A 16,816-nucleotide genomic window follows, 5' to 3' on the forward strand; every position below is an offset into this window, starting at 1 on the left:
CTGGGGCGAGGTGTTACTGAGTGACAGTGTGAGGGAACTGGATAAACATCAGTCGAGATACAGTCAGTAACACACGTTGCTGGGGGAGAGGGGTTACTCAGTGACAGTGTGAGGGAGCTGGATTAACATCAGTAGAGATACAGTCAGTAACACAGGGGTCTGGGAGGAGAAAGGTTACTGAGTGACAGTGTGAGGGAGCGGAATTAACATTAGTAGAGATATAGTCAGTAACACAGTGTTCTGGGGAAGAGGGGTTACTGAGTGACAGTGTGAGGAAGCCAGATTGACATCAGTAGAGATACAGTCAGTGACAGAGGGTGCTGGGGACGAGGGGTTACTGAGTGACAGAGTGAGGGAACTGGATTAACATCAGTAGAGATACAGTCAGTAACACAGGGGACTGGGGGGAGAGTGGTTACCGAGTGACAGTGTGAGGGAGCTGGATTAACATCAGTAGAGACGCATTCAGTAACACAGGGTGCTGGGGGAAAGGGGTTACTGAGTGACAGTGTGAGGAAACTGGATTAACATCGGTAGAGACACAGTCAGTAACAGTGTGCTGGGGGAGAGGGGTTACTGAGTGTCAGTGTGAGGGAGCTGGATTATCAATAGAGATACTGCCAGTAACACAGGATGCTGGGGGAGAGGGGTTACTGAGTGACAGTGTGAGGGAGCTGGATTAACATCAATAGAGATACAGTCAGTAACACAGAGTGCTGGGGGAGAGGGGTTACTGAGTGACAGTGTGAGGGAGCTGGATTAACTTCAATAGAGAAACAGTCAGTAACACAGGGTGCTGGGGGAGAGGGGTTACTGAGTGACAGTGTGAGGGAGCTGGATTAACTTCAATAGAGAAACAGTCAGTAACACAGGGTGCTGGGGGAGAGGGGTTACTGAGTGACAGTGTGAGGGAGCTGGATTAACTTCAATAGAGAAACAGTCAGTAACACAGGGTGCTGGGGGAGAGGGGTTACTGAGTGACAGTGTGAGGGAGCTGGATTAACTTCAATAGAGAAACAGTCAGTAACACAGGGTGCTGGGGGAGAGGGGTTACTGAGTGACAGTGTGAGGGAGCTGGATTAACTTCAATAGAGAAACAGTCAGTAACACAGGGTCCTGGGGGAGAGGGGTTACTGAGTGACAGTGTGAGGGAGCTGGATTAACTTCAATAGAGAAACAGTCAGTAACACAGGGTGCTGGGGGAGAGGGGTTACTGAGTGACAGTGTGAGGGAGCTGGATTAACATCAATGGAGATACAGTCCGTAACACAGGGTGCTGGGGGACTGAGGTTACAGAGTGACAGTGTGAGGGAGCTGGATTAACATCAGTAAAGATTCAGTCAGTAACACAGGTTGCTGGGGGGAGAGGGGTTACTGAGTGACAGTGTGAGGGAGCTGGATTAACATCAGTCAAGATACAGTCAGTAACAGGCTGCTGGGGGAGAGGGGTTACTGAGTGACAGTGTGAGGGAGCTGGATTAACATCAGTAGAGATACAGTCAGTAACACAGGCTGCTGGGGGAGAGGGGTTACTGAGTGACAGTGTGAGGGAGCTGGATTAACATCAGCAGAGATACAGTCAGTAACACGGGGGTCTGGGAGGAGAAAGATTACTGAGTGACAGTGTGAGGGAGCTGGATTAACATCAGTGGAGATACAGTCAGTAACACAGGGTGCCTGGGGCGAGGGGTTACTGAGTGACAGTGTGAGGGAACTGGATAAACATCAGCCGAGATACAGTCAGTAACACACGTTGCTGGGGGAGAGGGGTTACTCAGTGACAGTGTGAGGGAGCTGGATTAACATCAGTAGAGATACAGTCAGCAACACAGGGGTCTGGGAGGAGAAAGGTTACTGAGTGACAGTGTGAGGGAGCGGAATTAACATCAGTAGAGATATAGTCAGTAACACAGGGTTCTGGGGAAGAGGGGTTACTGAGTGACAGTGTGAGGGAACTGGATAAACATCAGTCGAGATACAGTCAGTAACACACGTTGCTGGGGGAGAGGGGTTACTCAGTGACAGTGTGAGGGAGCTGGATTAACATCAGTAGAGATATAGTCAGTAACACAGGGTGCTGGGGGAGAGGGGTTACTGACTGACAGTGTGAGGAAGCCAGATTAACATCAGTAGAGATACAGTCAGTGACACAGGGTGCTGGGGACGAGGGGTTACTGAGTGACAGAGTGAGGGAACTGGATTAACATCAGTAGAGATAAAGTCAGTAACACAGGCTGCTGGGGGAGAGGGATTACTGAGTGACAGTGTGATGGAGCTGGATTAACATCAGTAGAGATACAGTCAGTAACACAGGGGACTCGGGGGAGAGTGGTTACCGAGTGACAGTGTGAGGGAGCTGGATTAACATCAGTAGAGACGCATTCAGTAACACAGGGTGCTGGGGGAAAGGGGTTACTGAGTGACAGTGTGAGGAAACTGGATTAACATCGGTAGAGACACAGTCAGTAACAGTGTGCTGGGGGAGAGGGGTTACTGAGTGTCAGTGTGAGGGAGCTGGATTATCAATAGAGATACTGCCAGTAACACAGGGTGCTGGGGGAGAGGGGTTACTGAGTGACAGTGTGAGGGAGCTGGATTAACATCAATAGAGATACAGTCTGTAACACAGGGTGCTGGGGGAGAGGGGTTACTGAGTGACAGTGTGAGGGAGCTGGATTAACTTCAATAGAGAAACAGTCAGTAACACAGGGTGCTGGGGGAGAGGGGTTACTGAGTGACAGTGTGAGGAAGCTGGATTAACATCAATAGAGATACAGTCAGTAACAGGCTGCTGGGGGAGAGGGGTTACTGAGTGACAGTGTGAGGGAGCTGGATTAACATCAGAAGAGATACAGTCAGTAACACAGGGTGCTGGGGGAGAGAGGTTACTGAGTGACAGTGTGAGGGAGCTGGATTAACATCAGTCGAGATACAGTCAGTAATAGGCTGCTGGGGGAGAGGGGTTACTGAGTGACAGTGTGAGGGAGCTGGATTAACATCAGCAGAGATACAGTCAGTAACACGGGGGTCTGGGAGGAGAAAGATTACTGAGTGACAGTGTGATGGAGCTGGATTAACATCAGTGGAGATACAGTCAGTAACACAGGGTGCCTGGGGCGAGGTGTTACTGAGTGACAGTGTGAGGGAACTGGATAAACATCAGTCGAGATACAGTCAGTAACACACGTTGCTGGGGGAGAGGGGTTACTCAGTGACAGTGTGAGGGAGCTGGATTAACATCAGTAGAGATACAGTCAGTAACACAGGGGTCTGGGAGGAGAAAGGTTACTGAGTGACAGTGTGAGGGAGCGGAATTAACATTAGTAGAGATATAGTCAGTAACACAGTGTTCTGGGGAAGAGGGGTTACTGAGTGACAGTGTGAGGAAGCCAGATTAACATCAGTAGAGATACAGTCAGTGACAGAGGGTGCTGGGGACGAGGGGTTACTGAGTGACAGAGTGAGGGAACTGGATTAACATCAGTAGAGATACAGTCAGTAACACAGGGGACTGGGGGGAGAGTGGTTACCGAGTGACAGTGTGAGGGAGCTGGATTAACATCAGTAGAGACGCATTCAGTAACACAGGGTGCTGGGGGAAAGGGGTTACTGAGTGACAGTGTGAGGAAACTGGATTAACATCGGTAGAGACACAGTCAGTAACAGTGTGCTGGGGGAGAGGGGTTACTGAGTGTCAGTGTGAGGGAGCTGGATTATCAATAGAGATACTGCCAGTAACACAGGATGCTGGGGGAGAGGGGTTACTGAGTGACAGTGTGAGGGAGCTGGATTAACATCAATAGAGATACAGTCAGTAACACAGAGTGCTGGGGGAGAGGGGTTACTGAGTGACAGTGTGAGGGAGCTGGATTAACTTCAATAGAGAAACAGTCAGTAACACAGGGTGCTGGGGGAGAGGGGTTACTGAGTGACAGTGTGAGGGAGCTGGATTAACTTCAATAGAGAAACAGTCAGTAACACAGGGTGCTGGGGGAGAGGGGTTACTGAGTGACAGTGTGAGGGAGCTGGATTAACTTCAATAGAGAAACAGTCAGTAACACAGGGTGCTGGGGGAGAGGGGTTACTGAGTGACAGTGTGAGGGAGCTGGATTAACTTCAATAGAGAAACAGTCAGTAACACAGGGTGCTGGGGGAGAGGGGTTACTGAGTGACAGTGTGAGGGAGCTGGATTAACTTCAATAGAGAAACAGTCAGTAACACAGGGTCCTGGGGGAGAGGGGTTACTGAGTGACAGTGTGAGGGAGCTGGATTAACTTCAATAGAGAAACAGTCAGTAACACAGGGTGCTGGGGGAGAGGGGTTACTGAGTGACAGTGTGAGGGAGCTGGATTAACATCAATGGAGATACAGTCCGTAACACAGGGTGCTGGGGGACTGAGGTTACAGAGTGACAGTGTGAGGGAGCTGGATTAACATCAGTAAAGATTCAGTCAGTAACACAGGTTGCTGGGGGGAGAGGGGTTACTGAGTGACAGTGTGAGGGAGCTGGATTAACATCAGTCGAGATACAGTCAGTAACAGGCTGCTGGGGGAGAGGGGTTACTGAGTGACAGTGTGAGGGAGCTGGATTAACATCAGTAGAGATACAGTCAGTAACACAGGCTGCTGGGGGAGAGGGGTTACTGAGTGACAGTGTGAGGGAGCTGGATTAACATCAGCAGAGATACAGTCAGTAACACGGGGGTCTGGGAGGAGAAAGATTACTGAGTGACAGTGTGAGGGAGCTGGATTAACATCAGTGGAGATACAGTCAGTAACACAGGGTGCCTGGGGCGAGGGGTTACTGAGTGACAGTGTGAGGGAACTGGATAAACATCAGCCGAGATACAGTCAGTAACACACGTTGCTGGGGGAGAGGGGTTACTCAGTGACAGTGTGAGGGAGCTGGATTAACATCAGTAGAGATACAGTCAGCAACACAGGGGTCTGGGAGGAGAAAGGTTACTGAGTGACAGTGTGAGGGAGCGGAATTAACATCAGTAGAGATATAGTCAGTAACACAGGGTTCTGGGGAAGAGGGGTTACTGAGTGACAGTGTAAGGGAGCTGGATTAACATGAATAGAGATACAGTCAGTAACACAGGGTGCTGGGGGAGAGGGGTTACTGAGTGACAGTGTGAGGAAGCCGGATTAACATCAATAGAGATACAGTCAGTGACACAGGGTGCTGGGGACGAGGGGTTACTGAGTGACAGAGTGAGGGAACTGGATTAACATCAGTAGAGATACAGTCAGTAACACAGGCTGCTGGGGGAGAGGGATTACTGAGTGACAGTGCGATGGAGCTGGATTAACATCAGTAGAGATACAGTCAGTAACACAGGGGACTGGGGGGAGAGTGGTTACCGAGTGACAGTCTGAGGGAGCTGGATTAACATCAGTAGAGACGCATTCAGTAACACAGGGTGCTGGGGGAAAGGGGTTACTGAGTGACAGTGTGAGGAAACTGGATTAACATCGGTAGAGACGCATTCAGTAACACAGGGTGCTGGGGGAGAGGGGTTACTGAGTGACAGTGTGAGAGAGCTGGATTATCAATAGAGATACTGCCAGTAACACAGGGTGCTGGGGGAGAGGGGTTACTGAGTGACAGTGTGAGGAAGCTGGATTAACATCAATAGAGATACAGTCAGTAACACAGGGTGCTGGGGACGAGGGGTTACTGAGTGACAGAGTGAGGGAACTGGATTAACATCAGTAGAGATAAAGTCAGTAACACAGGCTGCTGGGGGAGAGGGATTACTGAGTGACAGTGTGATGGAGCTGGATTAACATCAGTAGAGATACAGTCAGTAACACAGGGGACTCGGGGGAGAGTGGTTACCGAGTGACAGTGTGAGGGAGCTGGATTAACATCAGTAGAGACGCATTCAGTAACACAGGGTGCTGGGGGAAAGGGGTTACTGAGTGACAGTGTGAGGAAACTGGATTAACATCGGTAGAGACACAGTCAGTAACAGTGTGCTGGGGGAGAGGGGTTACTGAGTGTCAGTGTGAGGGAGCTGGATTATCAATAGAGATACTGCCAGTAACACAGGGTGCTGGGGGAGAGGGGTTACTGAGTGACAGTGTGAGGGAGCTGGATTAACATCAATAGAGATACAGTCTGTAACACAGGGTGCTGGGGGAGAGGGGTTACTGAGTGACAGTGTGAGGGAGCTGGATTAACTTCAATAGAGAAACAGTCAGTAACACAGGGTGCTGGGGGAGAGGGGTTACTGAGTGACAGTGTGAGGAAGCTGGATTAACATCAATAGAGATACAGTCAGTAACAGGCTGCTGGGGGAGAGGGGTTACTGAGTGACAGTGTGAGGGAGCTGGATTAACATCAGAAGAGATACAGTCAGTAACACAGGGTGCTGGGGGAGAGAGGTTACTGAGTGACAGTGTGAGGGAGCTGGATTAACATCAGTCGAGATACAGTCAGTAATAGGCTGCTGGGGGAGAGGGGTTACTGAGTGACAGTGTGAGGGAGCTGGATTAACATCAGCAGAGATACAGTCAGTAACACGGGGGTCTGGGAGGAGAAAGATTACTGAGTGACAGTGTGATGGAGCTGGATTAACATCAGTGGAGATACAGTCAGTAACACAGGGTGCCTGGGGCGAGGTGTTACTGAGTGACAGTGTGAGGGAACTGGATAAACATCAGTCGAGATACAGTCAGTAACACACGTTGCTGGGGGAGAGGGGTTACTCAGTGACAGTGTGAGGGAGCTGGATTAACATCAGTAGAGATACAGTCAGTAACACAGGGGTCTGGGAGGAGAAAGGTTACTGAGTGACAGTGTGAGGGAGCGGAATTAACATTAGTAGAGATATAGTCAGTAACACAGTGTTCTGGGGAAGAGGGGTTACTGAGTGACAGTGTGAGGAAGCCAGATTAACATCAGTAGAGATACAGTCAGTGACAGAGGGTGCTGGGGACGAGGGGTTACTGAGTGACAGAGTGAGGGAACTGGATTAACATCAGTAGAGATACAGTCAGTAACACAGGGGACTGGGGGGAGAGTGGTTACCGAGTGACAGTGTGAGGGAGCTGGATTAACATCAGTAGAGACGCATTCAGTAACACAGGGTGCTGGGGGAAAGGGGTTACTGAGTGACAGTGTGAGGAAACTGGATTAACATCGGTAGAGACACAGTCAGTAACAGTGTGCTGGGGGAGAGGGGTTACTGAGTGTCAGTGTGAGGGAGCTGGATTATCAATAGAGATACTGCCAGTAACACAGGATGCTGGGGGAGAGGGGTTACTGAGTGACAGTGTGAGGGAGCTGGATTAACATCAATAGAGATACAGTCAGTAACACAGAGTGCTGGGGGAGAGGGGTTACTGAGTGACAGTGTGAGGGAGCTGGATTAACTTCAATAGAGAAACAGTCAGTAACACAGGGTGCTGGGGGAGAGGGGTTACTGAGTGACAGTGTGAGGGAGCTGGATTAACTTCAATAGAGAAACAGTCAGTAACACAGGGTGCTGGGGGAGAGGGGTTACTGAGTGACAGTGTGAGGGAGCTGGATTAACTTCAATAGAGAAACAGTCAGTAACACAGGGTGCTGGGGGAGAGGGGTTACTGAGTGACAGTGTGAGGGAGCTGGATTAACTTCAATAGAGAAACAGTCAGTAACACAGGGTGCTGGGGGAGAGGGGTTACTGAGTGACAGTGTGAGGGAGCTGGATTAACTTCAATAGAGAAACAGTCAGTAACACAGGGTCCTGGGGGAGAGGGGTTACTGAGTGACAGTGTGAGGGAGCTGGATTAACTTCAATAGAGAAACAGTCAGTAACACAGGGTGCTGGGGGAGAGGGGTTACTGAGTGACAGTGTGAGGGAGCTGGATTAACATCAATGGAGATACAGTCCGTAACACAGGGTGCTGGGGGACTGAGGTTACAGAGTGACAGTGTGAGGGAGCTGGATTAACATCAGTAAAGATTCAGTCAGTAACACAGGTTGCTGGGGGGAGAGGGGTTACTGAGTGACAGTGTGAGGGAGCTGGATTAACATCAGTCGAGATACAGTCAGTAACAGGCTGCTGGGGGAGAGGGGTTACTGAGTGACAGTGTGAGGGAGCTGGATTAACATCAGTAGAGATACAGTCAGTAACACAGGCTGCTGGGGGAGAGGGGTTACTGAGTGACAGTGTGAGGGAGCTGGATTAACATCAGCAGAGATACAGTCAGTAACACGGGGGTCTGGGAGGAGAAAGATTACTGAGTGACAGTGTGAGGGAGCTGGATTAACATCAGTGGAGATACAGTCAGTAACACAGGGTGCCTGGGGCGAGGGGTTACTGAGTGACAGTGTGAGGGAACTGGATAAACATCAGCCGAGATACAGTCAGTAACACACGTTGCTGGGGGAGAGGGGTTACTCAGTGACAGTGTGAGGGAGCTGGATTAACATCAGTAGAGATACAGTCAGCAACACAGGGGTCTGGGAGGAGAAAGGTTACTGAGTGACAGTGTGAGGGAGCGGAATTAACATCAGTAGAGATATAGTCAGTAACACAGGGTTCTGGGGAAGAGGGGTTACTGAGTGACAGTGTAAGGGAGCTGGATTAACATGAATAGAGATACAGTCAGTAACACAGGGTGCTGGGGGAGAGGGGTTACTGAGTGACAGTGTGAGGAAGCCGGATTAACATCAATAGAGATACAGTCAGTGACACAGGGTGCTGGGGACGAGGGGTTACTGAGTGACAGAGTGAGGGAACTGGATTAACATCAGTAGAGATACAGTCAGTAACACAGGCTGCTGGGGGAGAGGGATTACTGAGTGACAGTGCGATGGAGCTGGATTAACATCAGTAGAGATACAGTCAGTAACACAGGGGACTGGGGGGAGAGTGGTTACCGAGTGACAGTCTGAGGGAGCTGGATTAACATCAGTAGAGACGCATTCAGTAACACAGGGTGCTGGGGGAAAGGGGTTACTGAGTGACAGTGTGAGGAAACTGGATTAACATCGGTAGAGACGCATTCAGTAACACAGGGTGCTGGGGGAGAGGGGTTACTGAGTGACAGTGTGAGAGAGCTGGATTATCAATAGAGATACTGCCAGTAACACAGGGTGCTGGGGGAGAGGGGTTACTGAGTGACAGTGTGAGGAAGCTGGATTAACATCAATAGAGATACAGTCAGTAACACAGGGTGCTGGGGGAGAGGGGTTACTGAGTGACAGTGTGAGAGAGCTGGATTATCAATAGAGATACAGTCAGTAACACAGGGTGCTGGGGGAGAGGGGTTACTGAGTGACAGTGTGAGGGAGCTGGATTAACATCAATAGAGATACAGTCTGTAACACAGGGTGCTGGGGGAGAGGGTTTACTGAGTGACAGTGTGAGGGAGCTGGATTAACATCAATAGAGATACAGTCTGTAACACAGGGTGCTGGGGCCGAGGGGCTACTGAGTGACAGTGTGAGGGAGCTGGATTAACATTAGTAGAGATACAGTGAGTAACACAGGGTGCTGGGGGAGAGGGGTTCCTGAGTGACAGTGACGGATTTAGTAAGGGGAGGTCGTGCCTGACAAACCTGTTAGAGTTCTTTGAAGAGATAATAAATAGGTTAGACCAAGGAGAGCCAATGGATGTTATCTATCTTGACTTCCAAAAGGCCTTTGATAAGGTGCCTCACGGGAGACTGCTGAGTAAAATAAGGGCCCATGGTATTCGAGGCAAGGTACTAACATGGATTGACAATTGGCTGTCAGGCAGAAGGCAGAGAGTTGGAATAAAAGGTTCTTTTTCGGAATGGTAACCGGTGACAAGTGGTGTCCTGCAGGGTTCAGTGTTGGGGCCACAGCTGTTCTCTTTATATATTAACGATCTAGATGACGGGACTGGGGGCATTCTGGCTAAGTTTGCCGATGATACAAAGATAGGTGGAGGGGCAGGTAGTATGGAGGAGGTGGGGAGGCTGCAGAAAGATTTAGATAGTTTAGGAGAGTGGTCCAAGAAATGGCTGATGAAATTCAATGTGGGCAAGTACGAGGTCTTGCACTTTGGAAAAAAGAATTGAGGCATGGACTATTTTCTAAACGGTGACAAAAGTCATAATGCTGAAGTGCAAAGTGACTTGGGAGTCCTAGTCCAGGATTCTCTAAAGGTAAACTTGCAGGTTGAGTCCGTAATTAAGAAAGCAAATGCAATGTTGTCATTCATCTCAAGAGGCTTGGAATATAAAAGCAGGGATGTACTTCTGAAGCTTTATAAAGCATTCGTTAGGCCCCATTTAGAATACTGTGAGCAATTTTGGGCCCCACACCTCAGGAAGGACATACTGGCACTGGAGCGGGTCCAGCGGAGATTCACACAGATGATCCCAGGAATGGTAGGCCTAACATACGATGAACGTCTGAGGATCCTGGGATTCTCTTCATTGGAGTTTAGGAGGTTGAGGGGAGATCTAATAGAAACTTACAAGATAATGAATGGCTTAGATAGGGTGGGTGTAGGGAAGTTGTTTCCATTAGCAGGGGAGACTAGGACCCAGGGGCACAGCCTTAGAATAAAAGGGAGTCACTTTAGAACAGAGATGAGGAGAAATCTCTTCAGCCAGAGAGTGGTGGGTCTGTGGAATTCATTGCCACAGAGGGCGGTGGAGGCCGGGACGTTGAGTGTCTTTAAGACAGAAGTTGATAAATTCTTGATTTCTCGAGGAATTAAGGGCTATGGAGAGAGAGCGGGTAAATGGAGTTGAAATCAGCCATGATTGAATGGTGGAGTGGACTCGATGGGCCGAATGGCCTTACTTCCGCTCCTATGTCTTATGGACAGTGTGAGGGAGCCGGATTAACATCAGTCGAGATACAGTCAGTAACACAGGGTGCTGGGGGAGAGGGGTTACTCAGTGACAGTGTGAGGGAGTGGGATTAACATCAGTGGAGATACAGTCAGTAACACGGGGTGCTGGGGGAGAGGGGTTACTGAGTGACAGTGTGAGGGAACTGGATTATCAATAGAGATACTGTCAGTAACACAGGTTGCTGGGGGGAGTGGGGTTACTGAGTGACAGTGTGAGGGAGCTGGATTAACATCAATGGAGATACAGTCAGTTACACAGGGTGCTGGGGGAGAGGGGTTACTGAGTGACAGTGTGAGGGAACTGGATTATCAATAGAGATACTGTCAGTAACATAAGTTGCTGGGGGGTTACTGAGTGAGGGAGCTGGAAAAAAACTGTTCCCTTTACATTTTCTTTTGATCAATTTCTCTCTTTTCTTTTTTGTTCTTATTGATCAACCTTCAATTCTGATTCACATTCCCTATCTGAATGTTCACACTCTCTCTCGCTCTCACACACACACACACACACACACACACATGGCCTCTGAATCCCTCCCCCCCTTTTTCAATTGGCAGTTCGCTCAGACTCTCCCTCTTGGCTCCCGCAATGTGCTGGGATTTGGTGATTGATGGCCTGAACTGTGACAGGTTAGAAATAAAAATCTTTAAATTCAATTCACAAACGTTCGGTTTTAGTGGCACAACAGCAAAACGGATTTAAGTCTTGAATTCTGCAGAGGTTCCTCATTTCAGTGAGTGCTATTGATTGTAGTTGAGATGAATAGTGACAGGTATATCTTTAAGCCTTGTGGGAGCTTAAACGCGATGAACACTCGACTTTAAAACATGCGTTGCTCCTGGCAAACGTTCCACACGAGAGTCAACAATCACGTCTCCAAATAATCGGCTGCCAATTCCTTCACCATGCTGGGTTTTCATGCCCTTGGTGCCAGCCCGGCGCTCTCTGCTAACTCAACTAATTAGAATCGGTGTATGAACCATAGAATTTCTACAGTGTTGAAGGAGGCCATTCAGCCCACTGGGTCTGCCCTGACCCTCTGAAAGAGCACCCAAATCCATCCTATCCCCGTAATCCCACCTAACCTGCATATCATTGGACACTAAGAGGCTGGGGATTGGATTGGATTTGTTTATTGTCACGTGTACCGAGGTACAGTGAAAGGTATTTTCCTGCGAGCAGCTCAACAGATCATTAAGTACATGGAAGAAAAGGGAATAAAAGAAAATACATCCTGTGTTCTGTGGAGTCCTGTGGAGAGTAACTCACCTTCCACCATCTACAAGGCACAAGTCAGGAGTGTGATGGAATACTCCCCACTTGCCTGGATGAGCGCAGCTCTAACAACACTCGAGAAACTCGACAGCATCCAGGACAAAGCAGCCCCGCTTGATTGGCACCCCATCACTAAACTCCTACCGTCACCTTCAATATTCACTCCCTTCACCACCGACGCACAGAGGCAGCCGTGTGTACCGTCTACAAGATGCACTGCGGCAACTCACCAAGGCTCCTCAGACAGCACCTTCCAAACCCACGACCTCTACCATCTAGAAGGACAAAGAAGGGCAGCAGATACCTTGGAACCCCACCACCTGGAGGTTCCCCTCCAAGTCACTCAATCATCCCGACTTGGAAATACACCGCTGTTCCTGCACTGTGGCTGGGTCAAAATCCTGCAACTCCCTCCCTAACAGCACTGTGGGTGTACCTACAACGCAGGGGCTGCAGCGGTTTCAAGAAGGCGGCTCACCCCCACCTTCTCAAGGGGCAATTAGGGATGGGCAGCAAATGCTGAACAGGCCAATGATGCCCACGCCCAAGGAGAAAATAAAGCTCCAGTCGCATTGTAGTTACAGGCTCCGTCAAGCAGCCAACAGTGCGGAATAATTGTCTGCAGTCTATCTCCCAAAAGCCATGTCGGATCGAGAAAGGTTTCTTGGTCAATTAATTGGCAACGTCCACCTAATCTGAGCATCACGAATGAATGGAACGATCCTGCAGCGTTTGAAAGCAGCAGTACCTCACAGCGTTGATGGAAAGGTTGGGGAAAGCGAGGTACTTACAGTCCAGGTGGCTGTGCCTGATCCCTTCAACGTCCTCGGCATGAATGAAGTGGTAACAGTTTTTCCCCACGACATCCGCGGTGGACAGGTCCATGTAATCCGAGATTCTGCAATCAAGGAGAGAGAAGCCGTTGTCAGGAACAAGGGAGGAAAACCGGACCAGGCACGGGCCGGGGAGCTGGAGCTCGTGCAGAGAACGGACCCGGTTATGCTCCCTACGCAGTAACTTCACATTCCGAACCCAATCGTCCATCACGCCCGCTTCACCAACTCCTCCATGTTCTCCTACTTTGTTTGTGAGACGAGAAAAAATCTTAAGGTCCGACTCGTTCATCTCCTTTCATCATTGTTAGTTCCATGATCCACCGTGTCCCCATCTAACACTCCCAGGACAGGTACAGCACGGGGTTAGATACAGAGTAAAGCTCCCGCTACACTGTCCCCATCAAACACTCCCAGGACAGGTACAGCACAGGGTTAGATACAGAGTAAAGCTCCCACTACACTGTCCCCATCAAACATTCCCAGGACAGGTACAGCACGGGGTTAGATACAGAGTAAAGCTCCCTCTACACTGTCCCCATCAAACACACCCAGGACAGGTACAGCACGGGGTTAGATACAGAGTAAAGCTCCCTCTACACTGCCCCCATCAAACACTCCCAGGACAGGTACAGCACAGGGTTAGATACAGAGTAAAGCTCCCACTACACTGTCCCCATCAAACATTCCCAGGACAGGTACAGCACGGGGTTAGATACAGAGTAAAGCTCCCTCTACACTGTCCCCATCAAACACACCCAGGACAGGTACAGCATGGGGTTAGATACAGAGTAAAGCTCCCTCTACACTGCCCCCATCAAACACTCCCAGGACAGGTACAGCACGGGGTTAGATACAGTGTAAAGCTCCCTCTACACTGTCCCCATCAAACACTCCCAGGACAGGTACAGCACAGGGTTAGATACAGAGTAAAGCTCCCACTACACTGTCCCCATCAAACATTCCCAGGACAGGTACAGCACGGGGTTAGATACAGAGTAAAGCTCCCTCTACACTGTCCCCATCAAACACTCCCAGGACAGGTACAGCACGGGGTTAGATACAGAGTAAAGCTCCCTCTACACTGCCCCCATCAAACACTCCCAGGACAGGTACAGCACGGGGTTAGATACAGAGTAAAGCTCCCTCTACACTGCCCCCATCAAACACTCCCAGGATAGGGACAGCACGGGGTTAGATACAGAGTAAAGCTCCCTCTGCACTTTCCCCATCAAACACTCCCAGGACAGGGACAGCATGGGGTTAGATACAGAGTAAAGTTCCCTCTACACTGTCCCCATCTAACACTCCCAGGACAGGTACAGCACGGGGTTAGATACAGAGTAAAGTTCCCTCTACACTGTCCCCATCTAACACTCCCAGGACAGGTACAGCACGGGGTTAGATACAGAGTAAAGCTCCCTCTACACTGTCCCCATCAAACACTCCCAGGACAGAAACAGCACGGGAATAGATACAGAGTAAAGCTCCCTCTACACTGTCCCCATCAAACACTCCCAGGACAGGTACAGCATGGGGTTAGATACAGTGTAAAGCTCCCTCTACACTGTCTCCATCAAATACTCCCAGGACAGGTACAGCACGGGGTTAGATACAGAGTAAAGCTCCCTCGACACTGTCCCCATCAAACACTCCCAGGACAGGTACAACACGGGGTTAGATACAGAGTAAAGCTCCCTCTACACTGTCCCCATCAAACACTCCCAGGACAGGTACAGCACGGGGTTAGATACAGAGTAAAGCTCCCTCTCCACTGTCCCCATCAAACACTCCCAGGACAGGGACAGCACGGGGTTAGATACACAGTAAAGCTCCCTCTACATTGTCCCCATCAAACACTCCCAGGACAGAAACAGCACGGGAATAGATACAGAGTAAACTCCCTCTACACTGTCCCCATCAAACACTCCCAGGACAGGTACAGCACGGGGTTAGATACAGAGTAAAGCTCCCTCGACACTGTCCCCATCAAACACTCCCAGGACAGGTAGAGCACGGGGTTAGATACAGAGTAAAGCTCCCTCTACACTGTCCCCATCAAACACTCCCAGGACAGGTACAACATGGGGTTAGATACAGAGTAAAGCTCCCTCTACACTGTCCCCATCAAACACTCCCAGGACAGGTACAACACGGGGTTAGATACAGAGTAAAGCTCCCTCTACACTGTCCCCATCAAACACTCCCAGGACAGGTACAGCACAGGGTTAGATACAGAGTAAAGCTCCCGCTACATTCTATGTGTAGTTGTGAGTAATCTCCATGGGGAGGGAAGGTTTCCCGGGCTCCAAGGTAGTAGTGGGGTTGTGGTTGCGTTAACTGGATAACGAGATCAAATAGCCACTGCAGGGTAAACTACCTATTCTGTCCGACATCATTCTACGAATTAGTTAACAACACGTCCGGACATGAGGTGAGGGAAGTTTCCAGCTGTGAAGAGCGTCAGGAAGCACTGATCCAAATTCATCTGTCGCTCCCAAACACCTCACCATCTGGCACCCCTTACACACCCCGACCCTGGCCTGCTCCCTCCGCCCTATCCCCATAACCCCACCCAACCTGCACACATCCGGAGCGCCCGGAGGAAACCCACGCAGACACAGGGAGAAAGTGCAAACTCCACACAGACAGCCACCCGAGGCCGGAATCGAACCTGGAACCCGGGTCGCTGTGAGGCAGCGGTGCTGACCCCCCCGAGCCGCCCATCTGGTGCATATCCTCCTCCTCATGTCCTTGTTCAGACTGAGCTGACCGCCACTCATCTTTTTATTAATGCCCCAAGTTTTGCGAGTTCAGATTAGTGAGAACAAACAGGGAGAGACAGCACATTCCAACATGAGGGAGCGTCGACAACAGTGAGCGAGACGCGGACAAAGTCTTTGCGGACACCTGTGACTAGTTTCCACGTCGTATTATCTGCGGCACTTACATTAACTGGTGCCAACCTCAGTATAAACAGATATGAGCTCTGCGCACTGCAGAGGACGCATTCTTTTATGTACAAAATTAAATTTAAACAGAAATCTAATTTGATATTCAAAATGCTAACAGAATTGAAATTATTCTATTTGACTCGTGCGTGTCTATCTCTCCATTTATGTGTCCATTCAATGCTCCTCCTGTCTATTGGACATATGATGTAGACGGATAGACAGAAGGACCAATGGATAGATAGATAAATGGAGAGATAGACAGATAGATACAGATAAACATGCGGCAGATGGAGACAGAGCAGATTAAGTAGCAGAGATACGGTTTCCAATCAACTGTGTTCTCTTGTCTCTGTCTCTCACTCACGGGGAACTTGTCACTGTCTGCAGGTTGATTGTGTCCAATGTTGTGCGATCTTACAGAACGCGAATCTGGCCTGCTCGTTCCTGTGACAGGTAACGAGAAACCTGTAATTGTCCCAGTAGATAGCAGGACAGACTACTCCAAACAGGTACACGAGGCAGACATGCTTCAGGATGGATGGAGATTAAACAAACAGGCCATTGGACACATATGTACAGCCAACAGACTGTTAGATTAAGCAGATTGGACCAACAGAAAGACAGCTACATAGGCAGACTGACCAATGGGATAGACAGACGAATAAAGAGTGACAACACAAGATAATTAAACAGACGACAGGCAGACAAAGCAAGAGCGAGAGAGAGAGTGAGAGACAGGGAGGAAGAGAGAATGGGAGCGAAAGACAGAGAGAGGGACATGAACAGAAAGAGAGAGAGTGAGAGCGAGAAAGATAGAGAGCGAGCGACAGAGAGTGTGAGAGAGGGAGAGCGTGAGAGACAGAGAAAGATAGATAGCGAGAGACAGAGAGAGTGTGAGAGACAGAGAGAGAGTGAGATAGAGAGA

At 49.6% G+C, this 16,816-nt stretch overlaps 1 protein-coding gene and 1 pseudogene across 1 annotated transcript in view; both read right to left on the bottom strand.

Annotated features, from left to right (window-relative positions):
* Window positions 1-16,816, bottom strand: part of LOC140402381 (prolyl hydroxylase EGLN3-like) — a 275,709-nt pseudogene that overhangs the window by 178,537 nt on the left and 80,356 nt on the right.
* LOC140402224 (neuronal PAS domain-containing protein 3-like) overlaps window positions 1-16,816 on the bottom strand; it is a 132,522-nt gene that overhangs the window by 65,952 nt on the left and 49,754 nt on the right. Inside the window, exon 5 of the mRNA XM_072489854.1 lies at window positions 12,896-13,002. Within this exon, the coding sequence (XP_072345955.1) occupies window positions 12,896-13,002 (107 nt within the window). The remainder of the gene's footprint in view (window positions 1-12,895; window positions 13,003-16,816) is intronic.

Source organism: Scyliorhinus torazame, chromosome 25 (assembly GCF_047496885.1).
Source record: "Scyliorhinus torazame isolate Kashiwa2021f chromosome 25, sScyTor2.1, whole genome shotgun sequence".
Taxonomy (NCBI): domain Eukaryota; kingdom Metazoa; phylum Chordata; class Chondrichthyes; order Carcharhiniformes; family Scyliorhinidae; genus Scyliorhinus; species Scyliorhinus torazame.